This window comes from Lissotriton vulgaris, chromosome 9, assembly GCF_964263255.1.
Source record: "Lissotriton vulgaris chromosome 9, aLisVul1.2, whole genome shotgun sequence".
Lineage (NCBI taxonomy): Eukaryota > Metazoa > Chordata > Amphibia > Caudata > Salamandridae > Lissotriton > Lissotriton vulgaris.
This window is the reverse complement of record NC_141697.1, coordinates 601,404,778-601,420,542: the sequence shown is the minus strand read 5'-3', so window position 1 is coordinate 601,420,542 and position 15,765 is coordinate 601,404,778. Positions and strand designations below refer to the sequence as shown.

General features: G+C 45.6%; 1 protein-coding gene across 3 annotated transcripts in view; it reads right to left on the bottom strand.

The window, feature by feature from the left end:
• Positions 1–6,896: 6,896 nt before the first annotated feature.
• The window catches only part of C9H19orf33 (chromosome 9 C19orf33 homolog), a 29,232-nt gene continuing 20,363 nt past the window's right edge, over positions 6,897–15,765 (bottom strand). For all 3 annotated transcript variants that reach the window (XM_086938220.1, XM_086938221.1, XM_086938222.1), the window contains one exon: positions 6,897–7,699. In XM_086938220.1, coding sequence (XP_086794346.1) covers positions 7,574–7,699 — 126 coding nt within the window. In that variant the 3' untranslated portion in view covers positions 6,897–7,573. The remainder of the gene's footprint in view (positions 7,700–15,765) is intronic.

The following is a 15,765-nucleotide window of genomic DNA, read 5'->3' as shown; positions in this document are numbered from 1 at the left end:
AGTCTCATGAGTTTGGCCGAGGCTCCGGCGTAGAGGGCGTTTCCATAGTCCAACCTACTGCTGACAAGGGCCTGGGTGACTGTTCTTCTCGTTTCAGTGGGGATCCACTTGTAGATCCTACGGAGCTCTTTGGTGTTGGGTGCGTTGTTGTCTAAGCGGTCCTTGAAAGCGGTCCTCTTTGTTGCCCTGATGAGTTGGTGGTATCTGCGGGTGGCGCTCTTATGGGCTGTGCAGCTGTCAAGTGTTTGGTCATGGAGCCATTTCTTCTCCAGCTTCCGACAGGTGTGCTTGGAGATCCAGAGGTCTTCGGTGAACCAGGCGGCTTTCTTGTTGGCGTTGTTGGTTGTGGAGGTTTCAAGAGTGGCGAGGGTGTTGGCGCAGTCGTTGATCCAGTGTTTGAGGTTGGTTGCGGCGGTGTCTGGGTCGGTGGGGTCGGCGGGTGGTCTCAGGGCGAGGGTGGTAGTCAGTTGGTCCTTGGTGACCTTGCCCCAGCAGCGGCGTGACAGCTGTTGGGTGAGGTGGTGTGTGGTGGTTTCCTGAAGGTGAAGTGGACGCATCTGTGGTCGGTCCAGTGGGGTTCGGTGGTGTGGTTGAAGGAGACGGGGGCGCTTGTGGAGAAGATGGGGTCCAGCGTGTGTCCAGCCGTGTGAGTGGGTGTCGTCGCAAGCTGTTTGAGTCCGAGGTTGTCGATCAGGGCGGTGGAGTTGGAGTCGTTGTTGTTCTCGAGGTGGAAGTTCCGGTCCCCAAGGAGGATGTAGTCCATGGAGGCGAGGGCGTGGGTGCTGACGAGGTCGGCGATGGTGTAGCTGAACTGTGGTCGTGGTCCGGGAGGTCTGTAGACGAGTGCTCCTCTGAGGGTGGTGTTAGGGTCGGTGTGGATCTGGAAGTGCATGTGTAAGGCGGTGGTGAGGGTGTCATCGGTGTTGGTCGAGGCGCTGAGGGTGTCCTTGTGGATGATGGCGATTCCACCTCCCACTCCGTTGGTGCGGTCTCTGCGAGCGATCTTGTAGCCCTGTGGGATGGCTACGGCGATGTCTGGTGCTGAGGTGGCGTTCAGCCAGGTCTCCGTCAGGAAGGCGACGTCGGGCGGTGGAGTCTAGGAGGTCACAGAGTTTGATGGCGTGCTTGCGAGCGGAGCGGGTGTTGAGGAGGATGCAGCAGAGGTGGTTGGGTTCTCTGGTTGGTTGTTTGGTGGGCTGAATGCTGGTGAATCTGCAGTTCCGGCAGGATATAAGCAGGGATATAAGCAGAGGTGGTTTCTCTATGGGGGCGTTAGGGCATTGCTCTCCTGTATTTGTTGCCCCAACCTCCATATTAAAAATATGAAAACATAATATTAAGATTATTTGAATGTTTTTCCCTGCTGCGGTGGTGCTTTTATTTCAGCTGCGGGGCAGGTTGTGTGTACAATGCAAGTGGATGTCTCGGCTGTCAATCATGAGTGGGTGAGAACGGGACCTAATTATTAACAGGAGGCAGACTGGATGGGTCTGCACTAAAATGAAGTCTCAATGTGCATGTCCAGTTGGACGGGTGTCTTTCAACCACCAACCGAACATGCGCACTTGTGGCTTTTCTTATAAGCAGAATGTTAGCGAACAGGGATGTCAGTCGCAGCCACCCCCGTTTCCAAGGAGCACTGGTTTTGCCTGCTTCAGCCAATCCTGGTGCAGTTCCTATGCTGTTTGTTAATATAAACAGCAAGGGAGCAGCGTCTGGATTGGCTCAAGAGAAGCGAGTAGGTAAGTCTAGAAGGCAGCTTGGGTGGGAGATTAGGGTTTACAAAAGAACATAGTCAATCACTGCATGGCTAATTATGTGGCTGTGCCGTGATTGACATTTTCAGTCCCTTGCTGGCTTTCCATGCAGTCTCTACTATTCCCTCATCATCATGCCCAGTGAACAGTGCATAAGGCAAGGGAAAAGATGAGGGTGAGGCCACCGCCAGACAGAGTAATTTAGGATCATATCTATCCACTCCACTCCATGTCATGCTGTTCCAATCACAAGAGAACTAAATGCATAAGTTAGTATGTAGTTTAGTTGACGTTCATCTCATTTGGGTAATTTTTTCTTCGTAAACATTCTGTGCGCTGGAGTAACGATTATGAACAACACTGAGGGGCATATTAGCAAGGGCAATATCGCCGCTTTAGCAGGACTTTTTCCCGCTAAAGCGGTGATATTTATATCGCCCAATCAGTAAGCTGTTGCTAACAGCAGTTAGCAACAGCTTTTAGGCGATAGCGACTAGTTTGGGGCCCGCTTTGCATGTCAGCGATATTTATCGCTAATGAAATGCGAAGTCGGCGTACCCAACCTGTTAGCGACTGAAAGCAGTCGCAAACACAACTATTGCCTATTAGCAATACAGTTGACGCAATTAAAAAAAACAAGCGCTAACCACGATTAGTGCCAGGATTTTACACCTGGTAAAAACCTGACTTAGCCAAACTAGTCAATGGGAGGTGGATTCTACAGCTAAGTCCCCACCTGCCTATTAGCGAGATTTTCCTTAGAAATAGAATTTTTTTCGCTGAAAATCTCACGTTAAATATGGGTTTCGCCGCTATCGCTGGATTTTATATTGCATTGGAGATAAACGTTGGCAATACTGCGTTATCTCAGCGATAATATCCGGCGATAAAAAAATTCACGCTAAACGAGGTTTGCGATAATTATCGCAAGTTGTTGCTAACAGGCCCCTGAATTTGTGAAGCAGTGGATGATAGCTTGGTTAATGGCAGTAGTGGTCGCTCATATTGCAAAGTGGTGGGGTGAGGAAAGGGGAAATACAACCTAAAAAAGACAGAGTCATAAATATATAAAATTGCCAGTACCTGCTACGACGGCAGCCGCCTTTCTACCGATCCTCGCCTCTCGGACATCAAGGAACTGCTGCACACTGCACAGGCTCCCAGATGCCAATCCCAGCGTTGCTTTCATGCTGGGAATAATATATAATGGGATTGGTCTGAGGGCCCTGGTTTGGCATTCAGACATGGACTTGGAGCCTGTGTTCGTTCACCGGCTGTACAACACTGCTCGGGTAGGAGAAAGGCTAAGTGCGCATGACGGTTTGGCACAGAGGGCCGGCCAAACTGTAATGCGCACATAGCCGTGCCCACCACTCTCCCCTCCTCCCTGATGCTGCAGCGTCAGTGTGCATGGCCCCGACCCTCCCTCGGCTCGCAGCCTGCAGGACGAAAAATCAAATAATAACATTTTTTATTATCATTTTATTTTTGTTGATTGCCTCCGCTGGATTTCAGCTCCGCCATAACTTAGGAGCCACCCCTGGAATGGTAGTGTAGCTTGCAGTAGAAAATAATTATTTCCCCTTCGTGGTGCATATATAAACTCTTGTTTATGCTGAATGAAAAGAAAGCACACGCTCGTAGAGACTGTGGCAAGGCAGGAAAATAATAATTCTAGTATTTGGCTTTCTAAACTTACAGACATATAAAGGAAATGCCCCGTGATCTGGCTTCAGACAGACACTTGATCTCTATTTGGTGCACCATGTGCCTCTGAGTTATTTATCACAGATGCATCAATGAGAGGCCTGGCTCTCATGGGTCAGAGGGAGCTCTAATATAATTGAGTCTGCAAGCTCTTCTCTGTAGGAGTCAATGAGAGACTAACAGGTCTTAACAAGTGATATTTGTCTAATATATTACATGGATCCCGATGACCAAGCTAGTGCCCTGGACAGTGTTTAATTTGTAAACAAATAACGTCAGGAGGCCACTGCTGCTTGCAGCTTTCATTGCCCCTGCTCTGCTGCCAATGATAGTAACAACTCAACTACTAGCCACCACACTCCTACAAGTGTGACAGCTCAGACTATTTCTGACCTCCAAACCAATAAGACCTTCCTGCATATAAACAATAATTTCACCCAACATAGACACCCTTGCACTATGGTGCAAGGGTGGCTGCTTTGGCGCTAGGCAGCTTAACTGAGCGCCAGCACTAGGGAAAAAGCAGGGGTGCGCTGCTTTCTTGTGAATATGGCGCATCCCAGCGTTTTCAGAATGGAGTGGTGTTAGCAATGCTTGCTTAATGCCAAGCTTCTCCATTCTGTTGTAAATATGCCCCCTTGTCTCTGCAATGTGTCTGTCTTCGTAAGCAAGCAACTTCTTCCAGGCTCCAGGACCCCTAACTCTTTCTTTGGTGAGTGTTGCATTAACTCTTGCCCCGGTGCAGGGTGAACGACCTTTACAACATGGACGTTACGCAGTCATTACAACGCAAGTCGTTTCAACGACTTGCACTAGATGGCGTTATACACTAAGAAATAGTATGATTTACTATTACAACACCTTCCCTACTGTTATGTAGGCTGGAGTTGGAATAGTAAATAATACTATTCCTTAGTCCAGCGCCTCTAGTGCAAGTCGTTGTAACGTCTTGCGTTGTAATAACTGCGATGTAACGTACCGCATTGTAACGTCACATATTCGTGGTGCACACCTCACTATGCTGTTCAGTCCATCTTTTTTCTTGCATCATCCATCCTATACATGCCTTTTCCTTTCTTCTTATCCCCCGTTTTTGTGCCACAGCCGCCTTTATGATGGTCTCCCTGAATGTGAGAGTTGAGCCATTAGTAAATTCCTCCAGCGGCCCATTCTACCTTCCTTGTTCTGAGGCCCCCCATTCCACATCTACTGCTCCAAAGAGAGGCCTGGCCTGAGGTCTCTCCAAAATCACTCTGAAGCCCCCCCCCCAATAGCCTACGATGAACATGAAGACGGATGGCGACATGGCTAGGCCTAGAATTCACTGAGGGCATTGCTAGCAAAGGACTGCGGGTTACTTCTTTGTGAGCGCTGCCTTTTTTGTAGATGGTAGAGGTGAGGGGTTGGACGAGAGCTTACGATGTTCAAGGTGAGCACGTTTCTAGCCAGGGCGTGCATTTATTTGGTCTCCAATTACTGCTTCAGGTAGGTGGATGAAAGCCATGTGCAGAGATCTCACACTGTTCCTCACTTTAGGTTCTATTGACCAGTATTCCACTGCTTCCAGTCAACCTTACAGCCAAATCAATACACACAGGGCCCTCAGGTCTGGTGAGGTGCGGAACTGCAAAAACGTGTATTACCTTAAAGGGGGGTATCCCTTTTAAGGACAGTTTCCCTCACCCCCAAAGGTGGCATGCTTCATCATTGGGAATCTTCTTCCCACCATGAAGCCTAGTCAAGATTCGGGCTACAATCCCCTTGATGTGAGGGAGGAGCTCGGGATGTCTTTTGCAGTTCTGCACCTCACCAGACCCGAGGGCCCAGTGTTTATTGAGTTACTTGATTGGGGAGTTTGCCCTAATTGGTCTTCCAAATCTCCTCAGGCCCTTTTTGTGTGTATGTAACCGAACAGCCAAGCCTTCTTTTTACATGTAAGTGCTTGTGGAACATGTGACCTGTGCGGTCTCATCATTCAAACTGTCCGACACCTCCCATCAAGGCTCTTGTGAACCTTACCAGTCATGTCAGCCATATGGTTCCTCCAATTCCACCCAGTTGTGAGTTTGTTAGCCAGATAGGGAGAAGGGCTTGTCATTATGGTTTTGTAGATGATTCGCTGGTTTTGACGACAGTGCAGGCCAGAATGGCAACCAGTAGAATTCCACCAGTGTGGGCTGGTGTGGTTATATTATTGTAGGACCTGAATGTGCCCTGCTATGGAATATCTGATGGCATTGTGTATAGCAAGGAAGGAAAACAGAACTGGGGCGACGATCTTTATACTGGTAATGAGACTGCTAGATAGCTTGGCTCAGTAATAGGGCAGTAAGTGTGGCTATTACTATGCAAGTGTCGCTATCACTACGCTCCAGCCTAACTGCCTAAAATTTGACTTGATAATTACAACCCCTGTGCAAATAGAGTTGCGATAAAGTCCGCACTCCTGCAATTTTCCTCACATACATATAAGTAGATCACAACTTCTAATATATATCAATTCATCGAAAACACCCTCTAAATGTGGACAATGTGCATTTGTGTTCTAGAGGCACCAAAAATCAGCATGCAATTCCCATTTTGGTGGGTTAATCTTGTAGTAGGTTATATTCATCACACCTGTTAAATTCTGAAGTCCGGGGATTTGGATTTTAAAAGCTATGATGAAGATTCTCTACTGCCAAACTGGGGTACTTGTAAGCAGGGCGTAATCTGACTGATGCTGTGGAATGTAGGGAGAAAAATCTTTTACCCATGTGTTCTGGTATTCTACGAGACTGGAGGACTTTTGGTGGTTGATCAGGGAACCAGTTAAGAAATCTGTGCCAGTGCAACGTATCCCAAAATGGCTTGCTCTGGCTTCCGGAAGGACAGTCCCATGATACTCCAAGAATGGGAGACTGACTTTGGAGCTACTTGTAGCAGCAAGAAAACGCAATATTTGCTTGATAGGAAGCGACCTTATCAAATGATTGGAAAGCAGGCTAAATTTCTTGCAAGAATTAGGCCTTGATGGAGCAGGGCAGCTAAATCTGTGGGTCTCCTCATGTATTGGCACAAAATGAAAGGTTTGTACTACAGACACATCTATATAAGATACCTCAGTCTGCTTTGGTTCATACTTTGGGTAGAAGGACAGCAAGGATGAGGTTATATTCTAAAGCTTCTAAGTTATGATCTTTTGTTGGTGCAAATGGTAATGACTTTCTCATACTGTTCTGTGGTACAACCAGAATGTGTAGTTCGGTAATACTACTCATTCTAAAGACCAAACAAAACTTGTGTAAAATGTTACCACACATACTGAACTCTGAGCGGATCCAAGAATGTATTGAGGGGTCTGGTGGCTTCCACTCCACGTTGTCTCAAAGCTGAAGCATTCTCTGCACAGATGTACCCTAGGATGTTATGGTACACAAACAAATAATTGGAAATGTTCACAAGTTTTTTTTATTTAAATATGAACTACAATTTTTTTCTGAAAATCATGAAATGTTGTGTATTTAGTGCCATCATTTGTTGGCCATTTGGACCGTCATTAAGAGTATCCTGTTAAACTGCGATACCTATTCACACACGTTTGCGCAAGTATCGTAATTTTAAGAGGGGTAATGTTAATTGCACCCAGTAATTACCAGGTGCAATAAAGGTTATGGTCAAACCTGCTGGAATTGAACATGTGAAAAAAAGCCCAGGGATTACCTGGGCATGTAGATTTTAATGCCGTAAGCAACAAAATCCACGTTATTCTCCATTCCTGGGATGAAAATTGTGATAGGGCCTATTTATGGCACTCTATCTTTAACAGTCCCCATGGTATCATTATTTATCTGGTGCCATGGACATCACACCAAACACAGCTCACTCATAATGCGGTCCTCAGACCTTTATTGTCCATGTATGGGGTAATATCCACACCAGAAGAAATGAGCAATGATTTAAATTACTCCAAACGATGGCCGGATCTCCTCGTACTGATGCGGACTTGAAGAAAAAAGATAGTAAGCAGAAAACATAAAGCAGAGTATAATAAATCTAGTTGCCCAAATGACCCGAAACGTCTATTATAGTGATGTTTTTGTAAATGCTTCATTTAGTTTTGTCCTTTTTTATTTCTTGTCTTTATCTTTCTTATCCTTCTTCTCTTTCTTCTCCTTCTTGTCCTTGGGCTTCTTCTCCTTGTTCAGCTTCTTTTCTTTTTTCTTCTTGTGCTCGTGCCCTTCACCATGGTGCTCCTGTTCAAGATAAAGCACATCTTATTTTAACAGGAAATTCATTATAGTTCATGCCCAATTACAGATATTTTGTATTTTACTAGAAAGAAAGGTAGGGTCGGAACTTTGGCTAGATTTCAACAAGTTTCCACTTCAGAATGATCCCATCGCAGTTATAAAGGGATGACTGTTTTGCTATGTGGTCATCAATATACTCGTAGACCCTTAAAGCACTATCTATGTTCAGGCATGAAGGCTGTTGTTTGTATTTTTGTAAGATGCCACTTTGAAGCACCACTTCAGAATGTGCCAATATTTAAGCACAAAGACAGCAATGGTTACGCACTCGAATCCAAGTTTCTCGCTAAGTGCAAAGTTTGACCACAATATCGAAGTTCTCATTTCGGCCTGTTCCAATGTCAACTCAAGATGGATTGTCAAGGTAAGTAGATGCGGATAAGAAGGGTGTACTTCCCTACACCTGCTTACCTTGACGATTTGTAGGAAGTCGATACTGTGGAGTTTATCTATGTGCCACAGGATATTATATACGTCAATATTGTAATGTACAACAAGACGCCCAGATGTGTATCTAATAGTATACTTCTATAGCACTGATAGGCCTGTGTCAGTATCCTGCTATTAGGGCAGCCTGGACTATGCTTCAGCGTGGATGAAAACCTCCTTTGCATGGAACACTTTTATCAATTGGTTGAAATACACAACTTTGGCAGCTTTGTAAGACCATGTCCTTTGTGTGTCCTGGACAACATGGCTTTGAACGGGTCTTGTAATCATTTACAGGATGCTCCTGCTTCCTCTCCTACTTAACGAGTTGAACATTTTGGCAGCTAACGGGCAGAAAGGTCTAATAGGGGATTTCTCCTTGAAACCAACAGTTTTCAGCCCGGTGTCGTTTCAAATGGATGTCACCAAGCTCTGCTGCCTTGAAAATGAGCATCATTACATCAGTACCAGGAATGCTGCCCAGACAACCGTAAGGCGGTCTAATGAATACCACGCCCAATAAGAAAGGACATACAGCAAGTCTCATTGTTATGATATTGATGTGATGTGAAATAAAATAGAGTGGAATCTACCCCGGGATGACTCTGTATCTTTATTGATGCCAGTATTTGTTGCTGCACAAGACAGTGTGCATGTGTGTTTAGGGTAATCAAGATATCAGATTGAAAAAGAAAAACTTTAAGCATCCTTGCAAATAACAACGAGCTATTGGCTTTGCCAATGTGGTTTTGCCATATTGTATAGTGGATTAGAATGTCAGAGTGGAGTGGCATAGTGTGTCAGAGCAGAGCCGAGCCGAGCGGAGCGGACTGAAACCTGACCAGCTGCCACTGGTGGTTCCACTACACATGAGCACGAAGTGCCGCAAAATGCCTGAATTCCATTGAGGCTCTGAAGGCACCAGTACTGCCCCCAGCACCATAGACCCTGGTACTCGGACCATCCACTGCCTCCATGCCCTCAACACCAGACAACACACTGCCCGCCACCAGGTGCCGCCGAATGACACGCAGGGCCCTTTTTCTGCAGATACTGCTGCTGCACATTTGACTGCCACCGCACAGACCCCACCTACTGCCCCAGAACCTGTCCACTTTCAGAAACTCCATCAATTACTTCATCGCACCCCACACTCTCACCTCCTCAGACTACATCTTCCTCAGCGACCTCAACCACAACAATAAGAATACATTGTCCCTGCTGTAAAACCTTGCCACCATCGGACTCAGACAACAGGGCACCTCTCCAACCCACTCAGCAGGACACACACTCGATCCAGTGTTCTCTACCAGCAATAACGTCTCCCTCAGCTACACCTCCGAGCTGCCTTGGACCGACCACCGCTGCGTCCACTATTCCGTCCCCAAATCCACTGAACACCCCACCACCCACCGCTACCTTTGCAGAAGCTGCGGCATGGTCACCGAAGAACAGCTCACTAACTCCCTCAGCAAAAGCCCACATCCGACTTCCACAAATGCTAGTACCTCAGCTCCCAACCTTCACCAATGGATCTCCAACTGCACCAACTCATTGGCTCCCATCAAGAAAGCGCCAGGCAAGCCACACTCCAAAATAGCCAGCTGATCTCTCCCACCCTTCATGAGTCCAGACTCACATGTAGACTGCTCCAAAAGAGCTGGAGGAGCAGCAAGACCACATAAACCCACTAAGCCTTCAAAACCGCACATCACCACCTCATTAGAATGTGGCCCTACAAGAAAGGATGAACGCACACAATAGCAAAGATCTTTTCGCCTTGGTCAAAGAATTTGTCAAACCCAGCACATGGACAGCAGACATCCCACCCTCCCAAGACATCTTCAACAACCACAATGCCTTCTTCCATCACAATATTAAGGAGAGCTATCACAGCTTCAACGGCCTTGATACTAGAGACCCTCTCAACCTACGCACAACCACCGCACCCACCACCACCAGACCCTGACCAGCTAGACTACCCTCACCACTGACGACACCCTCAAGATCACGAAGAGCAGCCATTCAGGACCACCTTTAGACCCCACCACATCTTCAACAGACCGGGACCTCCATTGTCCGAGTTCTGCTGCACCACAACTGCTCCATTAACTCTGCCACATTTCCAGAAGACTGGAAACAAGTAGAGATCAACCCCTTGCTGAAGAAAACCTCTGCTGACCCGAAGGACCTCAAGAACTTCAGATTCATCTCTCTGCTCCCCTTCCCAGCCAAGGTCATTAATGCCAAACTTTAAGAGTTCATCAGCACGAACCACATCCTGGACCTCTCCAAATCTGGCTTCTGAAGCAATCATAGTACGGAGAATGCCCTCATCATTACAGATGACAACCCCACCCTACTCGGCCGAGGCAAAATAGTAGACATCCTCCTGGACCTCTCAACCACTGTTAATAGAATCTCTCACCACACCCTATGCACAAGACTCCACTACGCCTACATCTGCAAAAAAGCCATGGAATGGATAGGATCCGTCATCACCCACCGAACACAGAGTCCGGCTTCCACCGCTCCACTTGGAACCCACAGAAACCAGCTACGGAGTGCCTCAAGGCTCATCCCTGAGCCCCACGCTCTTCAACATCTACATGGCCCTGCTCGCAGCCTTTGTCAGGAACCACAGACTCAACATAGTGTCCTATGCCATCAAAACCCAGCTGATTCACCAATGAACCCACAGTCGCCAAGAACAACTTCCATGACTGGATGAAGGCTGTCACCACCTGGATGAAGGACAGCTGCCTCAAGCTAAACTTAGAGAAGATTGAAGTCCTCATCCTGGGCTCCGCCCTCTCCACCTAGGATGGCTCCTGGTAACCCACAGATCTTGCACTTCCTTTCCCCCCCCCCCCCACACACACACACCCACAGCCCACAATCTCAGCATCATCTTGGGCTCCTTGCTCGCCATGAACTGTCAGATCAATGCTGTCTCAACATACTGCTTCCACACACTACACCTACTCTGAAAGATCTTCAAGTGGATCCCGACCAAGTCCAGAGAGACGGTCACCCACACACTAATCAGCAGCAGACTACTAGGGTAACACACTCCACATCAGCATCACCCAGAAACTCCTAAAGAAACTGCAAAGCATCCAGAACGCCTCTGCAAAACTCATCCTCAATATCCCCGCCACAGCCACATCACCAGATGCCCGAGAGACGTCCAGTGGATCCCCGTCAACAAAAGAATCACCTTCAAGCTCCTCACACATGCCTACAAAGCGCTACACAACACAAGACCTGCATACCTCAACCACTGCCTCACATTCAACGCACCCACCAAAGGCCTCCGCTTCGCCCGTCTGGCCCTGGCTACCATCCCACGTATGGGCAAGACCACAGCCGGGGGAAGATCCTTCTACTATCTCAAAGCAAAGACCTGGAACACCTTGCCTCTCCACCGAAGGCAATCACTGTCACTGTCTCAATTTAGAAAAGACCTCAAGACCTGGCTCTTTGACTGAACCACAGTGCCTACAACAGACAGTGTCTGCGGGTGGAATGACCTAGTTCGTGAATGGCTGTAAAACTTTTTTGTACTATATATTCCCTTTGATTTAAAGTCAACAGAGACAGCTTGTCAGAGTTGCTCATTTCCAGTGTAGTGATTTTCCAATAAGCTTAGCTGAGTGGCTTTACAATATAATCAGGCATGTGGAATGACTTTTGAAGATGGAGGATTTGCCTAATTTCAACAGGAAGACACATGCAAGACAGGAATCTTTGTACAATCTTATGTACCCTGTAAGTGTGTCAGCTCACCACACTGTTACATTTTTGAAAAGGGAGAGGAAGGAATCAAAGCTATTCATTCATTTTACATCTCCTAGCAGATACATGAATATATTTTAATAGCTTAATAGCACAGATTTTCCTAGTCCTACCATTCCCCATGGGCCTGCCCACCACAGCTTTTAGATTTGCTGGGAGGAGACATACAAAAAAAATACTGCTCTGTCACACACAATTAGTTGAAACTACCTTTCACTGCTATGAAGCGACTGATAGTTTGATGTAATGCATGTACCCATATTTGGCCATATTTGTTTAATTTTGACTCTGTGTGTGCCTGTGTATATATGAATTGAGGATACTTGTTTTTCAATGACCAGAACTGGTAAATGGGGAGCTTCTGAGAGAATCTGTACTTTACCTTTTGTGAAAGAGTGAATTCACTAATGGACCATGTAACTGGTACATAGGCCAGTCTAGCTCCCCGCTTGTGCAATAGTAATTTATTTAGGGAAGTAGGACAAGTACCTGTGCAGGGACTAGTTTAGATTCTTGCATTGTGCAATGTCCAATCCAGTGAGGATGAGTCCCCAAAGATTGGGCTGTTCTCTTCTACAGCAGTTTTTGGGACCAGTGAACTAGGACATGTAGTGGAGCAATGGAAGTTTAGCTTAGCATGTAGCCAGCCATGGCCACAGTGGGGGTATCTAAAAGGGCTAGTCCAGCTGCTTGCATAGACCACTGACTGTCCCTATTGTGAGAGGCGCTATCTAGCAAACATTGAATAAGGCCAGTGAACCAGTGACCTGTTCGTACAGAAGGCCCAGTCTGGCCTCTTGTGAAGGAATGACCATAAATAGGGTATAGGAATTTGTAGCACTGCAAGTGCTAGTACAGCACCCTCTACCAAAATCAAAACAAGAGTACTGTCTTACGAGTCCTCAAATACATGCAAGTGTACCCTGCTACTAAGTACTAAATGTTAGGGTAACTTGTCACAGGAAAGTAAACTTATTTACCTACAGTACAAGGATCCAGAGCTAAAATTGTTGGTCAAGAGGGAAACCCAAGACCATATGATCTCCTTTTACATTTCCATGAGACTTTAATAGGGGCCATTTGTGTTTCCCTCAGCCAATTATACTGAGGTTCAAGCGAGAGTGTATGTGCAGAATGTATCACCACAGACGAGAAAAGACAGAGTGTGCTCTCAAGTCTTGTCACAACGGGGGCAACAAAACATGTAGCAAATGTGCAATATGCAATAGGTGCATTTCAGAAATAAATTAAATACAGAAACATTATTCTAAAACAAATAATTAAAAAAAATGTTTAAAAATAAAATAGCAACTTTCTTTGGTCTTTTCAGTAAATACATTCACACGCTGAGCAATTTTACGGATCTAAAATATAGGATACAGTGATTATAGTGGGACAAAAGTGAGCAAAACTCACTGATCATAGCCAACAAAGCATGTTGGCGAACCTAGGGTTATGAAAATACAATGTGGAGCATATTGGAGTGGTGCAGATTGTTCTGGATTGGAGTGGGACAGATTGACGTGGGACAGATTCTTCTATATTAGAGTGGGACAGATGGCTTTTTTGGATTGGGGCAGTTTGGAGTGGGGTGAGGTGAGGTGGATTCAGCTGGATTGCATTAGAGAGGGCGGATTGGATTGGAGGGGGTGAATCGGGATGTAGTGAAGTGGATTGAATTGAAGTGGGGAAAATTGTTTTGCATTGGAGTGGGGCAGGATGGAGTAGGTGAAATGTAGTGCAGCAGATTGGAGGCGGGATGGATGGATTGGGGTTGATTGGAGAGGTGTAGATTGTTTTGGACGGGCTACACTTGTGCATGCTATCATAGGCTCAACACTAAAAACAAACCGTTCTCTAGGATGGCAGCCTGTGAAAGCGAATAATGGAAGAACAAACTGCTCTGCATCAAATGAGAAAATATTGTTATTATGACAGCGAAGGCAAGTGGCCCTTTATTATTAATTCATTGCACTGGTATGCATGAAATAAACACCATCATACTGATGGAAATACAATGCCTAAAGCAAATAATGGGACCCAAACTGCACATCCTTGTTTACTAGCTCCAAATCCTTAAAAAGAACAAGGCAAGACCTACCAAACAGGTTCATTGCCTTGGTGCTTAAAAATTTAAATATTCATCATGGATTTATAGTCAAAGAAAAAAGAAGATGATAGGCACACCAGTTTACTTGCTAATGCACTGCAAAAAAATGATCTTAGTCCAGATGAACTAGTGCAGAACTCTCATACACTTTATTTATACAAGTCTCCATGCCTCGTGCTGAGAGAAACCTCCGGTAAACTGTACAAACAGTACAAAAGGAGGGAACAAACATTAAAAAAAACTAGGAATACGATGGAGATTGAGTACATCACCCCTCGAGCTACTCTTTGAACAAATAATGCACAAAATGTCACTTTCACACTTAGAAAGCTGAAGATCCTCATTCATTTATTGTTTCTTTAAAGCAACAAAAAAAAAGGAAATCTGTCAACTCTACTCATACAACCATTCATGTCTCTTTCAATGAAAAGATCATGGTGGCATATTCACAGAAAAAATACTGATATTTATAACTACGGCTTTGTGGTTTTAGAACCAATCTTTCAGCTCTGTGACAAAAATGTACAATTGACTGAACCAAACGTAGTCAAAGCCTTGGAAGGCAACCCACACCCAGCGTGCCACTGCAGGCCAGAGACACCTTCAGATTATGTTTTAACACCCCTAGATTTGTTTGGACTGATTCAGGTTCTTAGAACTAATCACATTAGCGCGTGGGCAACCTTATCTGGGCTCTACCAGTTTTATGTAACCAGTGATGGTGAGCGATGCTAGTGGCTGGAAAGAGCGCGCTTTTACTTATGTCAGGGGTAGTGGGTGTGGATGGCAATGGCCCAATGATGCCTGGAAGAGTCTTGCTACACCTTAGAGCAAACATATATAGAGACGTTCAATGGTTTATTATAAGCGATCTCATGACAAATACGACTTCGTAATGTACGATTTGTCTGAAGCGCTAATAAAAGAACCTTCTTAAAAAAATAAAAAAAACTTTAAAATCATAGCACAAAGTAGAGAAAGGATCCAGCTTCACTCTGTAAAGCAATGAATTCCTGCAAGGAGCCTGGTGCAGAACAGGGTCACACAGCATCCTGGGGACGCCTTGGCTCCAACATTCGGACTGTACTGCCCAATTAAAATTTAAAAAATCTAATCGAATTGAAGAATTATTTTGGGGAATTAAATACGGGACCCTCTGGTAGCTCAAATCACAGTATGTTGATCCAACACAGACTCGAACCTGGAACTTCAGTTGCGAAGTCGGCTGCTCTGACCATTACAACACACCCTCTCCTTCATCATCAACACGACAAGCAGATGAAGAAGTGTAATTCTGTTACGGATGTAATGTCACCGCAACAAAAAGTCTCATTTTCCTGACTCCAAACAGGAGTGTGTCCGATGTGCAAAGTCACAGAAATGCCATTTATTACACACAATGACTGATGTAGATTAACAAACAGTACAACCAGGCTTTAAAAAATCCCTTCAGGAATGCCTTGGAGTCTTATATCAAACAGGGGATTTGCATACATTCTAATGTGCCCACTGCCGGCTAGGCCTCCACACAGCCTCTTTTTGCAGTGTAAATGCTCTGCCAGTCGTCTCAGAATTGGGAACCTGTTTCAGCAAAAGTTTTAATAACTTGTTTATCAGAACAGCAGCGATCATTGTACAAAGAGATTACGGTATTCTGTGACAACTACAGAGC